At 47.6% G+C, this 23,975-nt stretch overlaps 2 protein-coding genes across 2 annotated transcripts in view; one reads left to right on the top strand and one right to left on the bottom strand.

The window, feature by feature from the left end:
- TRAPPC9 (trafficking protein particle complex subunit 9) overlaps window positions 1-23,975 on the top strand; it is a 445,876-nt gene that overhangs the window by 321,517 nt on the left and 100,384 nt on the right. The window lies entirely within an intron of this gene.
- On the bottom strand, window positions 5,450-6,412 carry LOC311578348 (small ribosomal subunit protein uS5-like). Its single transcript, XM_084748198.1, has one exon. The coding sequence runs from the start codon at window positions 6,388-6,390 to the stop codon at window positions 5,509-5,511; it is 882 nt and encodes a 293-aa protein (XP_084604324.1). The 5' UTR covers window positions 6,391-6,412; the 3' UTR covers window positions 5,450-5,508.

Here is a 23,975-nt window from a genome sequence, read left to right as displayed (position 1 = left end):
GACCTGGAAAATGAGGTACTCACTTGCCACAAGGCTAGGGCAGTTTCGTGCCTTTTTTGTTTTTGTTTGTTTGTTTGGTTGGTTTGGTTTCATTTTGGTTTTTCGAGGCAGGGTTTTTCTGTTGTAACAGAGCCTTGGCTGTCTTGGAGTCCCGTCACAGACAGGCTGGTCTTGAACTCACAAAGATCCACCTGTCTCTGCCTCCTGAGTGCTAGGATTAAAGGTGTGCACCACCACGCCCAGCCCCAGTTTCATGCGTTTTAGTTGCTGCTATCATTGAATCTGAAAATGTTCCTGGAAGGCCTGTATATTGAAGGCTTGGTCTCCGGTTGGTGGGCTTTGAGAGATGGTTGCATCATGGGGTACTTCCTTTATTAGTGGATCGGTGCTCTGATGAGTTCAGTTTGACAGTTTATTAAGGTATAAGAACTAGGTGACTGGTGACTGGGCGTGTTGCCTGCATAGGCATATATTGTCCCTGGCCCTTCCTGCTACTTTCTCTACCTCCCAGCTGCCACGAGGGCCTTTCTGCCTCCCTCATCATGATGCCCTGTCTCAAGGCAGGCCCAGAAGTGAGAGAGCCAGCTCACTGTAGACTGCAACCTGTGATGCCACGGCCAGAATAAACCTTTTATCCTTCACGAGGCTTTCCTTGAGTGCTTCACTGTGTTCCAGTGCTCTGGGCTTCTGTCACTGTCTTGTGCACTTTCATCCAGTCAAGGCCCTCAGTGCAGATTAGAAACAAGAGTCTGTTGGAGCTAGCAACCACACTGTGATGGAGCCATGGCCTGTTTTCACTCCCTTATCACTCAAGTCTTAAGGAGGTCATCACCAGGGCTCAGTGCCCTGCTAAGAATTGGGCACTCAGCTCCAGGCTTGGTGCCCACCATCCCCAGGACTGTCAGTCTAGCAGTATCAGCAGAAGAGGTACCTTCTTCTGTGGGGTCTGGGGACTTGGTAAAGGATGGAGGAGATGAAGGTGGGGGGCAGTGTAGTAGGAGCAGTCACAGCTGCTGCTCACGATTAGCCTCCTGTCTCTGTCTTTATGCCTCTTTGAGTTATTTTTTCATTGTTCAAGAAGCTGAGCTGACAAAAGAAAACAGGTATCTTCAGCTGGGCTCGCTTACGCACTAGTCACTGGGACACGGTGGAGACAGAGCCCTAGCAGCTGAGTTGACTGAAGTGCTTCCTAGGGAGCGTGCCTCCATTTCTGCATGTCCTTCCTGTCCTATTCTGTGAGGAGTGAGGACCATCCTCCCAGTTCTTAAGATTAAGTTGAACTCAGAGGTAATGTCCCTTGCTGCAGGCCTCAGGTGATAACATGCCTGTGAGGACATGCACCTCTTGGCCTGGCTCCCTCCAGGGTGTGAAGGGAGGATGGCGTGATAATCCAGGTACCTCTGCTCAGCAGGTTGACGGTCTGTGCACCACGAAGAGAAAGTGCATCTGTAGCCCCCTTAGATTCTATTAGCTTGTGTTGATTGTTACTTTTTACTTTGGCCCTGTGAAGGCCAGCCAGTGATACTGCCTTATCAATACTATGCCTGCTTGTGTTACACGTACTAGATTAAACTCCTTTTAAAAAGTATTTTATGTATATTAATGCTCTATATGCATGTTCACCTGCACACCAGAAGAGGGCATCAGGTCTCATTACAGATGGTTGTGAGCCACCATGTAGTTGCTGGGAATTGAACTTAGGACTTCTGGAAGAGCAGCCAGTTCTCTTAACTGCTGAGTCATCTCTCCAGTCTCCTGGATTAAGCTCTTATCCCGTTGAAGGTTAGACTTTAGCCCATTGATGGCCCACTTCATGGGAAGTCAAGTCTGCTCAGGAGCAGCTTTGATTGTAGTCTTAGTTCCCTAGGCCATGAGAGCAGCAATGCTGCTGTCTTACCAGTCAGTGTTCTGTTGCTGTGAAGAGACACCATGACCACAGCAGCTCTTACAAAAGAAAGCATTTCGTTGGGTCTGCCTTACAGTTTCAGAGTTTAGTCCATTATTATCATGATGGAGAGAATGGTGGGATGTAGGCTGACATGATGCTGGAGAGGTAGCTGAGAATCCTGCAACTGGATCTGCAGCAGCCAGAAGAGAAGGCTCACTGGGCTTGGCTTGAGCATTTGAAACCCCAGTGACACACTGTCTCAACAAGGCCACACCTAGTCCAACAAGGCCACGTGACCAAGCATTCAAATCTATGAATCTCTGGGGGGCCCAGTCCTCTTCAAACCAGCCCAGACACCTTGGCAGTGTCCATGGGTGGAGATAAAGTTGATGGTTTTACTGCTGGCCATTCAAATTTCACTTCCCATGCTAATCCTAAAATGCCTGAACTCTGTACTTCAAACAGGCTAAGGTGTTTCCATGAGCAATTGTCTTTATTCTAGTGATCACTGCTACAGTAGTACTTGATGACAACACAACTCACTGTCATTAATTAGAATCAGCCAGAACCTGGAGAGGGCTCCACAGAGCTCCTCTACCATCCACAGTTTGGCTACCATGTTTTTGCTGGACATGGCACTCTCTGTCATAGTGAGGTAAAGACTTTCTGGGTCTATTTCTCCCTGTCTTGAGCGACATTATGGACCATTGTGCAGTATGTGGTGGTATGCTGGATGTCTGTTGAAGGCCATGGGAAATTTTAACAGATGGATAGTAGTCAATAGCTATCTCTTTTCTTTTTAAATAGTGGTTTCCTCCTCTGGGACATATTTAGCATGTTATATTACACACTGTTTACAGGGCACAACTCATTGGTTCCCATGTGTTCACAGAGAAGTTTTAAACCATGGCCGCATCAATTTTGAGTTTCACTTCCCCCTTCCACAACAGCCATGTCAGTGGTCTCTCTCCTCTTCTCCCAATTGACTCCCAGCCCCAGGCAGTCATTGATCGACATCTAGTCTTTATAGATTTGTGCTCTCTGGACATTTCTTCATAAATGGGCTCAACTGATGTTTGGTGCTTTGTGCTTTGTGCTTTGTGCTTTGTGCTTTGTGCCTAGTCTCTTTTTCCAGCACATTGGCTTCGGGGCTTTGCATTGTGGTCAGCCTTTACTTGCTAACCCGCATTCCACTGTGTAGCTATGGCATGCTTCACCTGCCAGTTTACCAGCTGACGGACAGTGAGTTTATGGCCCCCTTTGCCCGTTGCGGATCATGTTTCTGGGAGCATTTATACATAGGCCGTGAATAGAGAAGTCCTCATTTCTCCTGGGCATGTAGCTAGGACTGAAATTGTCATGCTATATGTATATAATTCTGTGTTTAACTTTTAAAATTCCTTCTTGAATCAACTTTGGGGATTTTATGCCACCACCTCCCCCAGGAATCTGTCGATTTTAGCTAAAGTTTAAATTCCATTGGTAAAAATGTATTCATAATATTCTCTTCTCTTGTTTCTGTCTTGGCATTGTAAGGTTTAATATTCTAATCTGCACCTTCTCTCTTTTCTTTCCTTGCTCATTCTCACTGGTCTTTTGTATTTGAGTGAGTTTGGTATTGCCTTTTTAATACCGCGGTGATCAGGCCTAGCTGACAAGCTGCTTCCTCTCCTTATCATCAGGGGCAAAGAACACAGCCTCATGTACTGCTTCCCATGGCTAGAGAATCAGGGAGCGTGGACTTGGGGCTCTCAAAGAGAATTTTTGTCTTTGAAACGGGGAGAAGCAGATTCCTAGAGGAAGGGCTGTGCGCTGTGACAGAGGAGGTGCATGGCATTGGAGCCCCCTGGAAAAATCTGGCTGAGCCACGCTGGCTTTCTTGATGTTTTCACACAAGGACATATGCAGTATGAGAGACTGAGGCTCAGAGGCATTAAATAACTCCCCCAAGGTCATGCAGCTACTGTGGCTAGAACTCTACTGGAGTCCCAGTCTCTTTAAGTCAAGTGCCTAGACTCTTCATCTCAGAACCTCCCTGTCCTGTGTTTTCATTATGAAGGGCTTAAGGGATATAACTAAGCTTTACTCTATTTGCAAGGAGAAAATAGAACCTACTTAAAGTAAGAGGCAACACACACACACACACACACACACACAAACACACACACACACACACACACACACCTTCTCCCTTGTCTTATTCGTTTGCCCTATGCTCAGTTCCCTCCCTCTACTGAGGGTTTTCCAGTGTTGGAACAGAGCCTGGCACCCTGTGAACACAAGCTGAGCCCCTTACTTCCATTTACAGTCTTAGAACATCTACTGCAAATGATGGTGGTTTGTGTCTGACATTCTCCATGTGCTATGACGTCACTAATGTGCTGCCCTGTTTTGCCACAAAATCAGGTACCTGACTTGTCTTTGAATCTCCTAAAAGCCTCAAACTTGGATCATTCCCTCATGAAGGTGTACAAACCCTTCTCTTTCTGACTAGGCTTGGTCTGTCTTAATTCCTTCCTTCCTTCCTTCCTTCCTTCCTTCCTTCTTTCCTTCCTTCCTTCCATTTGGATCTTTGCATTTATTTATTGGCAGGAGGGCCCATGGCATAGAGTGCATATGGAGGAGTCAGAAGACAGCCAGAGGAGCTGGTTTTGTCTTTCCACCCTGTGGGTCCAGGAATGGAATTCAGGTTGTCAGCCTTGGCAGCAAGCACCGTCACCTGCTGAGCCATCTGATGGGCTCTGAGCCCCATATTTTAGATGTGAGCCTATCACTTCTGTATCAAGATCTTTGCCATCTGCCTTTGGAGGCGCTGGAGTGCCCTTCCTTACTTTCTTTGCTCCCCTTACTCCCATCCTCATTCATTCTAAACAACTTTCCAAGAAACAGTGGAGAAGCGAAGCCCTCAGTGTGGCCCTGCAGCTCTTAGGGGCAAGGGGACGGTTACTGGTAAAGTTCAAGTGCGTACAATATACCAGACATCTGTCACACCCATTCTTGTTTCATTACCAAGCAATTCTTCACTCATATGTGATTGTTAGCTTACTTCATGAATGATAAGACTAAGGCTTGTAGTAGTGAAAGAAACCCTTGAGAAGAATCAGTGAAAATCCCCTCTTGGGGATGTCCATGTTCAGCAGAGTCGTAAGGACTCTCACTCTCACTCAAGCAAATATTTCAGTTTTTAATTAAGCAATTATACACGAAAGTTAAACCTAACTCTGAAAGTTTGCTGGGGTTTATCTGTGGCCCGTGAGCATCTTCTTCTTGTCCATCTCTGAACCCATCTGTTCATGTTCACACGTTTGGAGAAGGGTAAGCAGCAGTGTTCCTCCCTAAAAACCCTGTCCCGAGTCTCACCATGTGTACTTCACTGCGTACCTGGCATGCTCCCTGCCCCCCTGCCTGGGCCGAGCTGCCCTTTATGAGCAAGCACCCTGTGAGGCCTGGTTGTGCCCTGGGCAGCGGCAGATGCTGTAGACACTTGCCGTAGTGCTTTCTTCCCAGCAGCCCCACAGCTGGGAATGCTGCTCAGCTCCTACCTTTACTGATTTTGTCTACTTGTTCTTTTTTTTTTTTTTTAACAGAATTAAACCACTTTATTTTTCTTGTAAAAACTCTTATGTGGTAGCCACAGCTGGAGCCTGGGTCCTCTGAACAGACACTCTTGTGTGGGTTTTCACAAGATGATCAGTGAATTCCTGATAAGGAGACTTGGTGAACACAGTTTCTTTCCAGAGGTCGGGTGTCAGGTAGCTGTAGGTCTTGGAAATGGCATCAAAAGTGGCCTTGGCAAAGTTGCCCAGAGTAGCAGTACAGCCCCTGGCTGATGTGTAGCAGTCATCAATACCGGCCATCATCAGTAGCTTCTTGGGCACAGGAGCTGAGACAATGCCAGTGCCTCTGGGCGCAGGGATGAGACACACCAAAACAGAGCCACAGCGGCCTGTCACCTTGCATGGAACAGTGTGTGGCTTGCCAATCTTGTTCCCCCAGTAGCCTCTCCGCACAGGGACAATGGAAAGCTTGGCCAAGATGATGGCCCCTCGGATAGCAGTGGCTACCTCCTTGGAGCACTTAACACCAAGACCAACGTGCCCATTGTAGTCCCCAATAGCGACAAAAGCCTTGAACCTGGTCCGCTGGCCAGCCCGTGTCTGCTTCTGCACTGGCATGATCTTGAGAACCTCATCCTTTAGGGATGCGCCCAGGAAAAAGTCAATAATCTCGGACTCCTTAATGGGCAGGGAGAACAGATAAATCTCCTCCAAGGACTTGATCTTCATATCCTTAACCAAGCGGCCCAGCTTGGTGACGGGGATCCACTCCTTGTCTTCGGCTTTTCCTCCACGAGCCCCGTGGCCTCGCCCCCGGCCACGGCCTCGGCCACGACCGCGGCCCCTAAGGCCGCTGCCGAATCCTCCGCGGAAGCCGCCTCGCCCTCCTAATCCTGGGCCCCCGGGTCCTCCGGGCCCTCCCGCCGCACCGGCGTCATCCGCCATTTGGTGTTTTCCCGAGGAAGAAGAAGCCTACTTGTTCTAATGATTGCTGAGGAAGAGATAGCAAAGTCTGTCTCGAGCCCTGATGTGGAGCCGTGTGTGTGACCCTCTTTAATGGCAGGCTTTTTTTTTTCCTTCCTAGATTGTTTTCTCTCACCCCTGCATGTCCATGCTTATTGTGTCTTGCTGTAAAGGGTTCTTTCTTCTGTTGATGCTCTTAGTCTTGAGGTCTGGTGTGTGCTGTTGATGAAACCACTCCAGTGTAGGTGTACAGTCATTCCCAAGGGCGCCTTTCATCAGTTTCTTTAGAGCTATCTCTCTCCTTTCTCTCTCCCTTTTTTGGGACAGGGTTTTATTTTGTAGCCTAGGCTGGCCTTGAACTTGCTATCCTCTTGTCACAGCCTTCTGAATACTAGGATTACATGTGTGAGCCACTTGGCTAATATATTTAAACGTTTTATGTTTAAATCGAACTCTTTGGAATCTAATGGCATACAGTTGAATTTTTATCTGTTGCCACAACATCAGGCTTTTAATGAGAGCATTGAATTTATTAATATTTAAAATGTTTATTGGTATCTAAGTATGCTATTATTTTTCTATATCCTTCTGTAAATAGTATGTGTGTGTGCATGTGTGCATGAGTGTGTACATGTGTGGTATGTGTGCATGTGTTTGTATGTGTGTATATGGTGTCTGTGCATGTGTGTTTTGTGTGTATGTGTGTGTATGTGTGTGCATGCACATGTGTGAGTGTATGCGATGTGTATAGTCATATGTCAATGCATGTGTGCTTGCAAACTTGGGATGTTGATTCTCACCTCTCACATTGCTGGGCACTGTCGATTGAGACTGCTTACTGCCCTCTTGCCAGGCTGGCCACCCTTCTCCCCATTGTCACTCTAGAGCAGAGAGACCCACACCACAGCCTTTACTGGCTGCTGTCCTAGATACCCAGACTGCAAACTTAGTGTTTGTGATTGCGGGGTCACAGCCACAGCCTTTGACCTTTCTTGGAATTGCCTTTACCCTGACCCAGCCCCTCTGCCAAAGTGCATCCCCCAAACCAAGACGAAAGTTATCTTAGCCCAGTCCACAGCCCTGCTGTGAGGTAGCGCAGGATTTAGTCCACACTGGCAATGCAGCAGAAGGATGCAGGGCTCCTCATGCCAAAGTTGCTATGGACGTGAGGCTGGGGTAGAAATTGCTGCACATCTCTCTGGTCTTGGCTTCTTGGAGAAGGCTCTCTGGGTAACCGTGGAGCTGTCACTGGCCTGGCTGGGCTGTGGCCCCATCCCAGCACCCTGCCAGCATCTGTGGTCCTCCAGCTGGGTACTCCCTCTTTGCAGGGGGAGCAGGTACACTCTGGCTGGGTGTATGATTCATTCTCTTTTTAACTTTTAAATCTCTCCCCATCTCATTATGGTGTTTCATTTCCTTCCATCTGGCACTCTGAGACTTCCACAGTATGAAATTTAAAATGAAGATGATGAAGATGATAATATTGGTTGGAAGAGAACATAGGGGGGAAAAAAACCTTTGCAATTAAAATAAACTTTGATTTCTTGCCTGCTTCTCTGTCCAGTAATTTGTGTTAGTATCCACAGAGATGACAGAGGGGATGTGTGAGGAGCTAAGCAACAGAGCTGCTGTGGAGCCAAGGGACGTCCGTGTCATGAGGCTTCCCATATGTAGGTGCTGGTTACTGGAGTCCCTCTTGGGAGCACTTTGGGGTTGGGAGGCTCACTGAAGAGGGTATGTCAACTAACCACCTCAGCAGAGACTCCTAAGCATGTGGCCAGCAGGCCCAGTCCAGCTCAGATAGATCTGGCTCGCAGTCGCTTAAAATGTATAGGAAGCTTCAGACTCAATCTGGACTCCCCTTTTCTGGAAACATCAAAAGAGGCTGGCCTTGCAGGTCAGCCCTGTGCTGGAACCACAGGCTATGGTGTGTCCATAGCATATGCTCTCCAGTTCTGTCTGCCCCAAAGGAAGTTGGGTCAGGTGATTAAGTGCAGAGCCCCCAGACTCCTGCCCCTTAGCAGGTCTTGTCTCCTGGGTCAAAGGAATATCTTTGTTGCTGTCTTGAACTTTAGATATTTTCTTTCAGTTCTAGAATTTATGAGTTTAAAGCCCCTGGCTAACACTGGGTATTAAACTCCTACTCCATCTGATTTGTGCCTTGTGTGAGGAAGCATGCATCCACCAGAACCAGGGGGTCACAGAGGCTCAGCAGATGAGTGACGAGACAGGGCTACAAGATGCGCATCAACCAGAGAGCAGCCTGCACTCTTTCCACATCAGCAGCTCCGACATGGAGCTGAGTGGGCAGAGCAGAACCTACCATGGAAAGAGGGGAGTGGGCAAAGGGAGCCTCTGAGCTGGGCAGTCTGGGTTGGGCAGTCCTTGTTCTTCACCGTGGAACCTGCCAGACCCCTCTTTCTGGACTCTGTGACCTTTCCCCATGTTTCCTTTCCCAAGTCCAGCATCTGCCCCATGTACCTTCAGCTAGGCTCTCATTCCCCCTTGCGATCCAGCTAAAGGAGCAACACCTTCTAGGACCCTCCACGGCTTCAGTCTGAACTTTCGCCTATTCTCAAGGTCAGTGATAGTATAGGGGAGTCACTTGTGGGGCCTGTCTACATGCCTATGTACCTCTCTCTGTCTCTTGGTGTCTGCCTGCCTCCGTGCCTGTTTCTATATCTTCCATGTTGTTTGAATGCAAAACAGTATTTTATTTTGCTGTCGTCTCCCAGCCCCTCTCAGAGATACTGAAGGTCAGGGTCATCCCTGAGAAGTGGCAAAGGCAGGGAGGGGGCAGGAGCCAGCAATATCTTATCCCGCCATCACCTTCTGCCTTCAAACTGTGACTTGGGACAACTCTGCATGGCCGGAGGAATGGTACAGCGAAGGCCTCTCACTTAAAAGCCTGCTGTCTTAAGCTACCCCTGTGCTGCCTGGTTTCTCTCTGGGTTTTCTTGTAAGGAGCACTAGGTTGACAGGTGACTGGAGGTGCTGTGTAACTCAGGTCCCCAAAGACTAGCTGCTCATGGAAGAAGCGACTGCTCTTACTTTTTATCTTTGTTTTTTTCTTTTTGCCTTTTGTCTCGTTAGGGAACCACTGCTTGTCCCTAACTGACAACTTCATATCACCGGGGACTCTGCTATTCATATCTTAACAGCGTGGCCTTTTCAGAATTAAGCTGGACCACTAGGGGATGTTTCCAGTTGAATCGATCTCTCACAAGCTTGACTTTTCTGTCTTCAACCTCCTAAGGTGCAAACCAGTACAGGAAGTCGGTCCTTCTTAGTCCAAGTGTCCCTTGCATGATTTTCACCTTGTCTGTCTATCAAGCCTCACATGGCACTGGAGGGGACATAAGGACCCCAGTGGTAGCCACAAAGCAACGGCCCTGTCAAGCGCTAGTTGGAGAAAGCTTTGTTGTCCATGCTTAACTCGATTAGAACCTGCGGTGGCAGCAGTAATAATACGTGACATTTATGTGAACATTTCCACTTCACACTGTGCCAGCCCAGTGTTTTCATCTGTGGCCCTGCCTGTCTGCCGGGAGCCGTTCCAGACCCGAGTTGTTTTAATCTAATCCTTTTTCCTTCCCAACACTTCCTGTGTGAGAGGCAGCAGGCTTTGCCTGCTCAAGCTGATCCTCCTGTTACCTTTACTGGTCCTCTCCATCCCGTCCCTGTGGGTGCAGGCTCGGCCACTGCTTCTCATCTTAATGCAGTGCCTGGCCAGCCACCCTGGAATGACGTTGCCTTTCTTTTTTGTGACAGTATCCCCTAACCTCTGCAGAAATAGCATGTGTTCATTATGGAAGATAAGGAAAAGTAACTTTTAAAGCACACTTAATCCCACCACCAAGAGTAATGCTGTCATTCTCCAGGCCCACATCATACCGATATCTGTGTCTAAAGCACTTGGTCTATGCAAAGTGGTTTGGATCTGCTCTCCGGCAGCTACTGTTTCCACCTTCTGACAAGAGCTTTCTCGTCATTCTTTCTATGCTCAGGCGAGGAAGGTGAACCTCAGAGCCACAGCTCAGGTCACTCTATCTATCCTCCAGCTGCCATGCTTTATCTGCAGAGTTGCATCCCTGTCTAGGTGAATGCTGACCCTTAAAGGGGTAGGACCAAAGGCCCATGGAGCTGGTCCAGAGTGTCTGCTCCCAGCAGAAGAGGGGGCCCTTCTCTGGTCCACAGGATGGGTCTGACCACTTGTCCTGCCTTGGACTTACTCAGCTGGTGGAAGGCAGCTTTCTGTGGGTGGAAGCCGTAAAGAGAACTGCCTAGCATGTTAAAGTGATGACTCAGACGGAGGCTGATTGCTAACTGAAGGACTTCAGGCTATGATGCGTGCTGGTCAGAGCACTGGAGGCCAGGCATCAGCACAAGGTCCAAGAGAAACCCTCGAGTGGCATCAGGGGGTCCAAGTTTGCCACTGTCTGTGAAAATTGGCATGAGTCAGCATGGAGCATTTCTCATGATTACCACCATTGTTCCTTGGTAGATAGTCCTGTACGCAGCTTGCTCATCGGTACATTCTCCTGCCATCTTGCAATTGCTTGCTTCCCTCCGCTCCCCTTTCCTCTGCTCTCCCTTCCTCCTTCCCTTCCTCCCCACCTCTCTTTGTCCTTTCGTCTCACTGAACTTGACGGCAAGTAACTCAGTCACATTTACCTGAAATACTGGCTGTTGGCATGCGTGCATCTTGTTGAATGAATCACTGGAGGCAGTTGACACAGTTAATCCATTTTGGCTTTTGGATGGTTTTTTAAAAGTGATTTCTGCTCAGCGTAACTCCTTATGTAGGCTTCTAGAATTTACTATCAGCTGAGGTTGGAGAAATGTATGTAGAATGCTGTTACAATAAAATCAGGTACATTTACAAAAACAGTAATGGCAGTTCTTCACAGTGACCAGGCAGAGGCCAACGCTTCTCTATTCCATCTCTCATTGCTATTCCTTCACAGCATCCCTACATCCTGTCACTGTTACCAAGGTATGAGAGGTCAGAGGTCCGGTGGGTTATGCAGTATATGTAGGCTCACATGACAGAGGGATGCGGAACTGGATGTTTTTCAATCAGTCCCAAATCAGTTGTGGATACCAGTTAGATCTCAGGGTGTATAACCCGATCCCCAAGACATGTTTCAGGAGGAATAGAAGACAAAGCAAGGGAGCAATGGTGAAGAAACTGACCAGTAAGCAGAAACACCAGAGCCCATGTTTGAGATGATGCCATCTTTGATCCTAGGGAGGAAAGGCCAAACCATGCTTGGGCCATCTGGGATAAACCATGGAGAAATGTCACACCACCACTGGAGGTGAATGGGGCATCATATTTGGGGGTCTGGGTCTGGCCCCGTTGTCTCTGTCAGGCCACTGCTGCTCTGACCCAGAATTCAAGGTGTGGTCCTGGCAGCTCTGCTTTGTTCAGACCATGTGGTATATGTGTATGGATTCATTGGAAACCAGGAACCTTTTCTGCAGGAAAGACACACTCTCACTTGGAAGGATGGTTCCCAGGACAACTATCGCATGGTTTCCTTATTCTTAGTCCTACACATTTGTGTTCTCACTAGGCCACAATTCTTAGAACATTGCAAGAGTCAGAACAAATAGGCCAGGTAGGCACAGGGCCTGGTACAACCCAGAATACTGCGTCCTGGGTGTGTACCTGAGGAATTGCCCAACAGCAGGACAGACTCAGCCTGATCAGGGAGAAGTGTCCTCAGAGCCTACCAACACGCATGAATGAGCCACTGAGGGACTAGAGAGTCTTAACCAGAGAAAGATGGCCCCCAGGTAGAAAGTGGGAGATGTTCCTAGGTGTAGCTTTGTACTAGGTCCAAGGAGTGAGCTCTTATGTACTGGAGAGGGGGTGCAGGGATTTCCAGGAAGAAACACCTCATAGTTTTTCACTGGCTTAAGCTATGGTAACCAACTATCTGTACACGTCAATGAAGTAAAGCAGAAGTGGACATCATTTCACATTACACATACAAGAGGCAGCAAAGACTTGGGAACTTTCCCAGCAAGCCCTTTCCATCTGAAGAGTCAGTCTGGCTAGCCTCACCTTGTGCTTATGGCATGGTAAAGAGAAATCACTAACGTACAATGGTCCAGCTCCATTCAACATAGCACATGTCCTTCTGCTTGGCCAAAGCCATGTGGCTAGGACGTCCTGCCCAATGGTGACTCTGCTGTATGACAGCCTCTGTATGGCAGTCCCATGACTCTGTATGACAGTCCCATGACTCCTGGGCCACACCAGGGGTCTTCAGAGACGCTCTCCCCATGAGCAGGCCTTCAAGGGCTGTACTTCCGACCTGAAAGCCTCAGGGGCCTTGCCATGCTTCCGTGCCCTTTGGCCTTTCCTCTCAGCTTGAATTGTGTTGTTGCTCTTCAGTGCTGCTGCAACGCTTGACAGATTCTGTGAAGAAGGGAAACCTCCCGCATAAATCATCTTGAGTAGCATTTTCTAATTTCGATCATGGTGAGAGAACTCTGGACGATTTTTATTCTTTATTTTCACCATGGTTCCTCTGATAGGCCATCGTCAGCTGCCAGAATGGAATCCATCAAAGTCATACATTTTCAGAGTGCTATGGGTTTAATCCCTCACCGTGGCCATCCTGTTCCCCTCCCTCTTTGCAGCACAGAGCTTGTAATGCTTAATGACACTCTGATAAGATAAGATGGCCAGAGCCCTGGTTTTATCATGACAGGCTGACAAATGACAGGGAGACATGTTCTTTTCTTTGCCTGGGTCTGCTACGACTCTATGGACAGAGTGTTGCAATCTGTCCTGACTCAGTCTGGAGTCCCTGTACAGCACAAAGAGAAAGCACACTTTCTAACCAAGAGACCCTGAGCTCAGCCCTGAGCTTTGGCCAACTTTGGGGTGTGTGTTTGCTTAACTTGTTCAAAGAGAGGGCTGGGCTAGGTGAGCCGCAAGATGGCGTGTGGCTATAATATAATCTACTTAATAGGCAGCTGCCTGGTGTGCACAGTCCTTGCAGAAGGGGTACCATTCATCCTAGGGTATATGTGGCTTGTGTACCTACAAACTCTGTGTGAACACTGCCAATATCCTCCCTTTCTCCTGTGCAGAATTAGGGTGTTGGTGCTGTCTCTTAAAGTGCTTGTGGGGATTAGATGCAAATTCAAGACCAGTGAAGTTGGTACCTGATACACAGAGGTACTTTCTTATTAATGTTCTCATTTGTTATAGTGGAAAACAGCCTGGCAAGGTTGAATGAGTTCCCAACCTCAAGCCTCTGGTTACAAAGAACTCAGAATGATCTGGAAGCTTCTTGTGATGCCTGTTGGGCAGCCAGGCAGGTAGCAGGGCAAGAGTTGGATTCCAGTGCTCTGTATTTTCAGAGTCCAGATTGTCTTCTCATATGAATCTGCTACTGGCACCTTTTGTCTTCTGAATGTCTTAGCTAGAGAAAAGGGGGTGTGAGAGGCACAGCCAGCTCCCCTGAAGGCTGGTTTTCTTGTACCACGGTGAATGCAAAGCAGAAGTTCATTTCCAAGCCTTTGTCTAGTCATGAATTCCCTTGTCTTCTCATGTAATCCTGAACCACAACCGCTTATCCTACCTACACCACAGTCCGCAGAATCATTTCGTATGCATTTGGCCCTGCTTGCTCATGTCAACTATGCTTAGCCACAGCTCCAACCCAACACATAGAACTGCCCTTTCGCTATAGTCAGAATGGAAAGGAACATGCATGTACAAGACTCAAGCAGCATGGCTCTTCCCAAGTATCATCTCCTTATCTATCCCTCTGAAGTATCTGAGAGATCTCAGAAATGATAGCTGTGAGTGCTGGCCAACACCTGCTGTGAGCCATCCATGATGCTGAGAATCTTCTAGTTCTCTGTGCCTGCTAGAAAAGTTTAGAGAAGTCTTGTCTATCTCCAGCTGCAGACTTCCCCTTGGTGCTTTGTGTGTTGTCCAGAGTGCGGCAGAAGTAGAGGGCCCCAGAGCCTCAGGTGAGGTGTAGGGGGGATAGTGGGTGGCCACCCCTTATTATACATTTGTATTATACATATGTATTATATATACATAACATGCATAATACAACACATGCATACAACAACATGCATAATACAAATACACAACACACATACACTCAGCACACACACTACATAATACAAACACACACATAACTAGGCCTTGGTTTCAGACTCCAGAGGAGACTGCAGAGCCAAAAGAAGAATGGGCCCCATAGGCAGGTAGGGAGGTTCTGCCATTCTCTGCCTGCTCAGCTAGGGCTTCCCTTGAACCCTGGCAGGGGTGGGTCATCCATCCTTGATTGACAACAGAATCCAGCTATATCTTCATAGCCCTCCATGATGGGTGCATGTAGCGAGGTCCCTAGAACTGCAGGACGCATGCAGAAGGCCTGATTTAGATGAGGCACACTGTAATTGCTCTGAAGGGAGTGGCAGCCTGAGGGTCAGGAAGGGAAGAGGCGACAGCCTGAGGACTCCCCAAGTCTGAGAATGTGCCTGAGAATGGCTGTGTCCTACTGCTATTAGAAAGACCCCCCTTCTTTTAAATAGAGGATCATCTTTTGTCTCACTGTGATATGTTGAGCTCTCTGTGTTACCCCCACTGTGTCCTGCAGAACTTAGATGCCATTTTTTTGATGTGTAACAGACATGGTCCCACACTGGGTGACTCTGCAAAAGAAAGATTAAGAGAGTAGAGATCCTCTAAAGTTTAATGATTATTAATAGTTAACATGGTTTCAAGAGAATCGCATACATACATTCACAATTCATTTATACATGTATGTGTATGTGTGTATTCATACACATTTTCTGCAAAGAAAAGTGAAATAGCAAAGTTTGCAGGCAAATAGATGGTACTAGAAAAGATTATATTGAATGAGGTAACCCAGACTCAGAAAGACAAGCAACGCACGTTCTCTCTCATCTGTGGTCCTACCCTCAAATCCTCTGGAATGACTGTACAACATGGAGTAACCACAGAAACCAGAAAAGTATATGCAGACCATGACGGGGGGAGGACCTTGAGAGAGGACCAATAGGTGCAGGTGATATGAAGTGGGAGGGGCCTCCAACTGAGGAGTAGGGAGATCTGTACAGAAGGAGGAGTACCGAGGAAAAAACAATGTCAGGGTTGTTTGATAAATCCTCAAGAAATTAGGTTATTTCATATTTACCTAAAATTGTGAAGTATGACGCCAGTGTGGGAATGCCAACCAGCAGGGTCAAGTGGCCGGAGGTGCTGTCCAGAGAGGCTGTGCAGGTCCAGAGTACACAGACAGGGAGTCTAGACTCAGGAGAGTGGGCCAGGTGTCTCTGTGACCCCAGTGCTTCTCCAAGGCTTCCCTAGAGCATCTTTCCTTCATCTTCACCAGCATCAACTTAGGCACCTCTGGAGAGAAGCGCAAGGCCTGAGCACACAGATTCCACTTCTCTGCTTCCCTACCTTGAGGTGAGGCCTCACAGTCTTTCCTAGATCAAGGATTAAGGCCAGCCACTTGCCTCAAACTCCGAGAGGAGGGTCTGGTCCTGTTTCAGTTATTCTTTAGCCACAGCTATAGTCATGATGTGGCACTCACTTCTAACACCACTGAGGGGCCTCAGCGTGGACCCCTGCCTGCTGCTGTTCCCTCTTGCACACCACTGTCCAGCTCAGGACTCCAGCTTGTGCTGGGACTATTGTCCTCTAGTTCTGACCCTTCCTCTCCTGCCTGTCACTCATGTGATCTTGGTATGCAGCCATCACTGCAGGAAGCTCTTCTCACTCATCTACTGTGTTCCTCAATAGCTCTGTGTTCCTCAGGAGCCATAGTTTCCTCCACAGTAAAGTGGGGATACGGCAGTGCCCGCCACCCAGGGCCTCAGAGAGATGAGTACGAGCAGTGAGCATAAAGGCTTCTAGCTTATGGGCTGACCCATGTTCTTCCAGGATGAGTGGTGAATGTACCAAAAGAGCTAATTGTGCCTGGTCCCTGGAAAGAACATGTGTGTCTCTTTTGTGTGTCCCCTCGCAGTGTCATTTCGTTCTGCTTTTTCTCTTGCATCATGCTTCTCAAAAAGAATTTTGACCTTCTGGAAAAATACTTAAATTTTTATTTTCTAAATCTGTATTGCCTTGCCACATATCTATATCCTATAAATATATTTGGTATTTATGCTATTTGTTGGTGGTAATGAGGATGCTATCTTATACACATTCTAATTAGGCAGTTTCCAATTTGTGGATCCCTCCAAGAATCTCAGGGCTTGGGTTGCTTCGATTGAAAATGAGACTGGGCAAGTACTTCAGATTGGTCTTACCCCGGCTCTGTCCCACTCCCCACCTCTCGGCACCCAGGCCCTTTGGAGTATGTGCCCACGTCTCTCACCCCATCACCACCCCAGGGCAGGAAATCACATACGTGACCCAAGTCCTTCTGAATGATAATTAGTAGTTGCTATGTAAAGAAGGCTGGCAAAGGGGAGGCCAGAGTTCAGAGCCCCTATGACAGTGCCTTCATGGAGACCTCAGGGGAGAGGGGTGGAGGCCTGTGCCAGGAGTGTGGAAGAGGGAGGCGGATGGGGAGCAGGCCCACCAAGGTGAGATGCACACAGCTGCCACCTGGTCAGGATTTGAGGTGTGAGGGAGGCAAATGGGGAGTAGGCCCACTAAGGTGAGACAACACAGCTGCCATCTTACCAGGATTTGAGGTGTGGAAGAACTGTGAGGCCTATGTGAGCCTGGGTTCCAGGTGGGTGGGGCATGAACACATGGAAGGGAAGAGGTTCTGGAGAGAAGCAGGCTTGGACTGGTGTTTAGATTCATTGAGGGGGGCGCCAGTGAGAAGATGTGCTGGATTATCACAGCCAGACCTCGCAGAAGGAGCCCTACCAAGCAACAGCAATAAAAAGGGACAGACAGTCTCAACAAAACCTGGCTATCTCTGTTTCAATATATGTGTGTCATTTAACACTCACAGCAACCAGGGTATTTCTCTGATTCATAGCAGTCATGGCCTCTGCACATCTGGGCTCAATGCTAGGAACCAAATGGACTTTGGCTAGGATGCTGGTACCCTGTAGGGGCACAGCTTAGTGCCACAGGGAGGCTTTGCCCTACTGACTCAGGTGTGTGCCTGCCTCTTCAGAGCTCTCATGGTGATATCCCATATACTACTGCTTCCATGGCCACACACAGCTTGGGCCTAGTTTCCTCTTCCATTCGATCTAATCCACGGTGGTGGGGTGGGTAGGAGAATGAAATGGAAGGTGAGCGGGAACTGACCCTGTTGGGGATGCACATGCAGCACAGGCAGTGAACATCTGGCAGCTGTGTCCTTGCTCAGGCCTGACCCATGCCTTGCTGCTGCCCTACCAGTCTGTTAGGAGTGGTACCTACGCGGCCTCATGCAGGAGAATTTGCGATTTAGTTCTGAAGGATTTCTGTAGGAGAGCCACTGATGCAGCTCGCCAAGCTTGGTAGGTTCAGCTCCACTCACAGGAGACTTTCATATTAAGGATGTTTTCATTTCCATGGAGGGTGGACAGTGGGAGCCCTAATGGTCCCTCCATCCTATGTTATGTTTTATTTACCTTTGTGGTTGGTACACGGCAGGACCCAATGATATGGCATGATGAATTTAGCATCTATAGCTGTTGGATCCCATAGGTTGTGCAGCTCCTTATTTGCATTTACTTACTTATTTTGTATGCATAAGTATGTGTATTTGTGTAGATTTTGCATGTACACATGATAATATGGCCACACAAATACCAAAACATGCATGTGTGTGGAGTTCTGGGACAGCTTGCGGGAGTTGGTTCTGTCCTTCTACCATGTCATCTCTTGTCTTTTGTCTGCTGTGCCATCCCACCAGCTGGACTCCTTGGCTTCTGATTAGCGTAATGAGGAAAACACGTTCTTCTTAAAGCCAGAGCTCAGAACCTTCCATGAGCATGCTTACCTTCTTTCGTCAGCACCAGCCTAAGGGAATAAGCTGCCAGAAGGCCTCCAGGTCTTTTCTCTCTGGACCTTCAAGAGGATGGTGTGTCATGTTTGTCCTGGCCCAGCCTGGTGTGAGCTAAATGGATTCCAGCCACTTCCTTCCCTCATGGAAACAGAATCTAGTCCTAGCTTTAGTCTCTAGACAGCATCTGGGTATCCCCTGGAATGGAGTGAATAGGCAGGAACTTAACTGGACCATGCCATGTACATGGGCCTCCCTTGGGAGATATTTTTTCCTCCAGCCTAAACTCTCTACCCAGGCTCAGTGAGAAGCTAAGCAGCTCTCAGGCCCCCTTAGCCATATAAGACAGAGAGCCTTCCAAACAGCTAATTTCCTGTCGTGAGACAGAAGCTGGAAGGACGCCTCTGATGAGCTTCTAATGCCCTGGCCTGGTGAAATGACTCTGCAGAACACTGGTGTAGACCAGGACAGAGCTCAGGGACCAGTGACCTGTCCAAAGGCACAGTGAATTTCAAGTAGACCCAGGTATCTTCAGACTTCTCAGGAATAACAGGAAACCTGCCAAGAGTCCTGTAGATGGTTTAATCTCCGTAACAATGTCTGTAGACTCCTTAAGCAGGCTTGGGGAAAACTACAGACCTCTGTTTAGAAACAGCAGGTCTGGGGAATGCTGAGAGGGTTTCAGGTGCTGAACAGGCATCATGGCTTGGTCTGGAGTCCACAATCGCTGTGACTGTGTGGCCAGCTGCTCCTTGAGCTGCCTTTGACCAATATCTGCCTTGTGTTGGGTTCTGCTGGTACCAAGTTGAAAAGAACAGCATTGTCTGAGAGAAAGGTGAATGCAGTGGGAAAGACACCTGACGTGAGCTCAGTAGAATGACGCCTGTGACAGGAGGAGAGTGAGGGCACTAATACACAGGCCACCAGCATCTGTATGACATTTTAGACCATACAAAACATCTTTAGGTAGCCCCTTTGATCTTTAGCACAAGATCCTATAATAGCCATCATCTTTTGTAGAAGCTCTGTTGACACAGCATACTATCCATCCACTTGAAGTGCACAGCATCCCAAAGCATTCAGAAGCTGGGCAGCTCAGTCCATTTCAAAACATTCTCATTACCCTAAAAAATAGCAGCTATGATGTTGAACACCAGTTACACCCAGTAAGCCAAGCGAATGCTCCCAGCTCCTGAGCATCGGATGTGAATGTGGCCACCTCTGGTGACTCAGCGTCTATGTAAAATGAACTGGAGTCCAGGCTGCCTGATCCCAGGCTCCTCTTCCACTCCATACAGCTCTCTACCCTTGAGGAACAACCCCAGATCTGTGACATCTTCATGCACTTAAACTCCTGTCTAACTCTGTCCCTTCCTCTCTCTTCCTCTCTCTGCTGCACCACAAAGACTTGGTGAGCAAGGCCATGAGTCATGTTGCTCCACCTCTGCTCATTTGCTACCCTATTGTCCTGCAACCCAGTGGTCCAATCCCAGTGGAAAAGCTGCTTCCTTGGGACTCAGTCATGTGAGAATCCGAGGGAGGGGCTTGTGTTTCTCTCTGCAGAGATGCTGTCACTTCCTGTCCTCACACTTCTCAGGGGGCTTTGTGGGAGCAGCATCAGACGCTGGCTGTTGGAGACACAGAGTATGTTTTCCCTTTAATACAGAGTAGATGTGTGCAAATTTTAGACAAGGGCTTACCAGTGTCTAACGGAGTATTCTGGACCTCTGTGCTGGTCATAAGGGGGCCTGAAGGGGACCCCACTGTAGGCTGGAGGCCAACAGACAGTCAGGGCACTTCTCAGGGAATCAGGGAAGGCTGTATCTGGCTGGGCCTTCAGGGTATGTGGAGTTGGCTTAAGCTTAACACTTCTTATAGTTAGTTACCCAGGTTATTTAGTGCGGATGAGACAATAAGAGGGGAGGGGAAGGTAGGGCACCTCTGCAATAGTACTTTTCTTTAAAAGCGGGAAACATCTGAGTTTAAAAATAGGAATATTAAGATTTTTATACCATAATTTGCACACTTTCAAAAAATGGTGCTAGGGACTAAAACCAGGACTTTGTGCATGCTAGGCAAATGCTTTGCCAACAAGATATACACATTTATTTATTGGTTTGTTTAGTGTTTGTATGATGTGTATGTGGGTCCAGGTGCATACCCCACACACGTATGGAGGTGAGCACCACTTTTGGGAGTCAGTTCTTTCCTTCCACCATGGGTTCGAGGCATCAAACTTAAGGCATCGTATTTATGTGGCAAATGATTTAAAATTGTTTTTAAAATGTGTTTACTGGGTGAGGCATACCACCACTATAACTTCCTCCCATCCCCCACTCACACTTAAAAAAAAAAAGACAGTCTTAGGGCTGTCCTTGAACCTGCCCTGTAGCCCAGGCTAGCCTTGAAGTCACAGTCACTCTCCTCAGTCTTTTGGGAGCTGGGATTTCAGACCTGAAGCATAGTAGGCTATGTGGACTAATTCTTTTGTTTGATTTTTGTTTGTTTGTCTTTTTTCAAAACAAGGTTTCTCTGTATAGCTCTAGCTGTCCTGGACTGTCTTTGTAGACCAGGCTGACCTTGAATTCACATCAATCTACCTACCTCTGTCTCCTGAGGGCTGGAATATTTTTTTTTCTTTTGGTTAGAGGACTTCTAAAAAATTATTATAATTTATTCAGATTACATCCAGATTGTGATCCGTCACTTGTATCTTCCCATTCCCACCCTCCTTCCATCTTCCACCCTATTCTCCCCCTCTAGACCTCTGAGAGAAGGGGATCTCTTCCCCCACCATCAGACCACAGCCTATCAGGTCTCATCCGGATAGCCTGCTTCCCCTTCCTCTGTGTGCCTCTGGGCCTCCCCACCAAGGAGAAGTGATCAAATCAAGGGCACCAGAGTTCATGCCAGAGGCAGTGGTCACTCTCCCCACAACCATGGACAATGAGCTGCCCATTGGCTAGATCTGAATAGGGGGTCTACGTTTACTGCATGCATTGTCCTTGGTTGGTATAACAATTTGTGCAGGCCCCGTGGGTCCAGATCTGCCAGCTTTGATGGTTTCTTGTGGGGCTCCTGAACCCTTTGGGTCCTTCCATCTCCTCATTCTTCCATGCCACTCTCAACAGGAGTCCAGCAGTGAGTCCCAGCATCTGTCTCGAGCCCCCGCTGCGTGGGGTCTCTTAGGGGACATTTATGTTTGGCTAATATTCACTTATGAGTATATACCATGTACGTCTTTATGGATCTGGGTTACCTCACTCAGGATGATCATTTCTGGTTCCATCCATTTGCCTGCAAATTTCAAGATTTCCTTCTTTTTAATAGCTGAGTAGTATTCCATTGTGTAAATGTGCCACGGTTCTTTATCCATTCTTTGGTTGAGGGACATCTTGGTAGTTTCCAGGTTCTGCCTATTACGAATAAGACTGCTGTGAACATAGTTGAGCAAATGTCTTTGTTATATGCTTAAGCATCTTTCAGGTATATTCTCAGGAATGGTATGGCTGGGTCTGTGGACCAATCTTTAATAGTTCACATCATAGATTAATCTTTAATGGTTCACACCATGGACTAATCTTTAATGATTCACACCATGGACTAATCTTTAATGATTCACACCGCGGACTAATCTTAAATGGTTCACACCACAGACTAATCTTTAATGGTGTGAATATGTTCACAGATTAGTCTGTTCAGAGAATGTGATAATGACTTACAGGCCTGTACATGTGCTGTGGAGAGATTGACTCCTTTGATTTACCTAGACTTGTAGAAAAACATTTAACCACATTAAATATAAATACTTCTGGAAGAGATTATGGAATTAAAGTATAACCTTTAGGACCTTACATTCTTAGCCTTTAGTTTCTCTTTTTGAGCTTTTCAGTTTTCCAAGATTTTATGGTAAACTGCTTACCTAAGTAGTTAGAAAAAATTTAAAAAAACACATATATTTACCTTTAAGGGGGTGTTCTTGCTGTTTTTGTGAACTGTTTACCCAGTGGTGCCTCAGACCTCTGGGCCACCAGCCTTCCAGGACAAGCTCTGAGCCAAGGGCCATGGACGTATTGAGTCTTCAGCAGCCTTTTCTGGATCCAGCATAGGTCTTGAGACTACAGCATTGGTGTGATCTGGAAAAGCCACACGCAAATGCTATCGTGATTTTGCAGACAAATTTGCCAACTCAGAATCTAGCAATAATATCAGTATTTACTTTTACCCATTAGCTGATTCATTCTGAGTCCTGTGTGGGTTGTAACCAGAGTCCTCACAAATAGAAGCCCTCTTCTAACATCCACATAACATATCTTTTTCTTTCTTTCTTTCTTTCTTTCTTTCTTCCTTCCTTCCTTCCTTCCTTTCTTTCTTTCTTTCTTTCTCTTTTTGTTTGTTTTTGTTTTTCAAGAGTAAGGTTTCTCTTTGTAACCTCGGCTGTCCTGAACTCAATTTGTAGACCAGACTGGCCTTGAACTTACAAAGGTCTACTTGCCTCTGCTTCCCAAAGTGCTGAGACTAAAGGCATGCGCCACCACATTGGTTCACATGACATGACATAACATAACATAACATAACATAACATCTTTATTGAGTACATGTGGTATGCCTGGATAGGCCAAGAGGTGACGTTTTAGGCATTAGGTGACCAACTTCCACCCCATGGTGAGGACAGGGGACAGATCAGAAGGTCAGTCAGAAAACAGACATAGCCAAGAAGAGTCTGTTGACCTGCAGTGACAGGAGAGACTGCTAATCGATCTCTCATTCATCTAGCTGATTATTTACCGAGTCACTGCTGTGTCCTGGACATGATTCCATACCTGAGGAGCCTAGTTGCCAAGACCAAGTGCATCTCTGCCCCCCCATGAAGCTAAACTCTTGGAGAACTGAGATACCATTAACTAACTCAGAGATAAGCCTTTAAGCTTGTGATAAATGCCCTGCCGGAAGCAAATGGACCGCTGCAGGAGAGAAGGGAGATCGGGCTGCTGTGGCTGCTGTGAGCTGGGGAAGGAAGGGCCTTCCAACTTCTGCTTCAGGAGTGAGTAGGGCTCAGCCATGCCTTGGCTTAGAACATTCCAGAGCTAAGAACTAGGGCGAAGAGCCTTGTGCATTCTAGAAGTGGTTATAAGGTCAAAGGGCCCAGTGAGCAACAGAAGTGTTTTGGGGAGGACAGGTGGCTTTGATCAGAAGGGAGGGCCCCAGGTCTGTGGCTGGGAAGCTGCCGTGGGAAGGTGGAGACTGCGGCAACTGTGGGCAGCTTACAGAGTTCGGCTCCTGAGCTCAGTTGGCTATAGAATCATGGCAGGCAGTGTTGAGAGTGCAGGTCCCCAGGGTCCAGTAATGACAGCATGTTCTATGAATGTCCAGAAAGGAACTACTGTCATGATCCAGCGTACTGTATGAGCAGGATGCTGGGTCCTGTATGCCACACCCCACTGTGGAATGGAGACCTTCACACCTGGGGCGACGCAAGACTTCTCTGAGGTCTAAACCTACGGCTGTAGCTCTTTTGAAACTGTGTTGAGCCAGCTCTGCAGTCAGGGCCACCTCGGGAGCCATTATTTCATCTTTCTGGGAATGAATTTGTTAGGA

The sequence above is a fragment of the Acomys minous genome (assembly GCF_964271855.1).
Source record: "Acomys minous genome assembly, chromosome: 12".
In the NCBI taxonomy this organism is placed as follows: Eukaryota; Metazoa; Chordata; class Mammalia; order Rodentia; family Muridae; genus Acomys; species Acomys minous.
The sequence above is the reverse complement of the archived record's forward strand: the minus strand, read 5'-3'. Positions and strand labels throughout refer to the sequence as shown.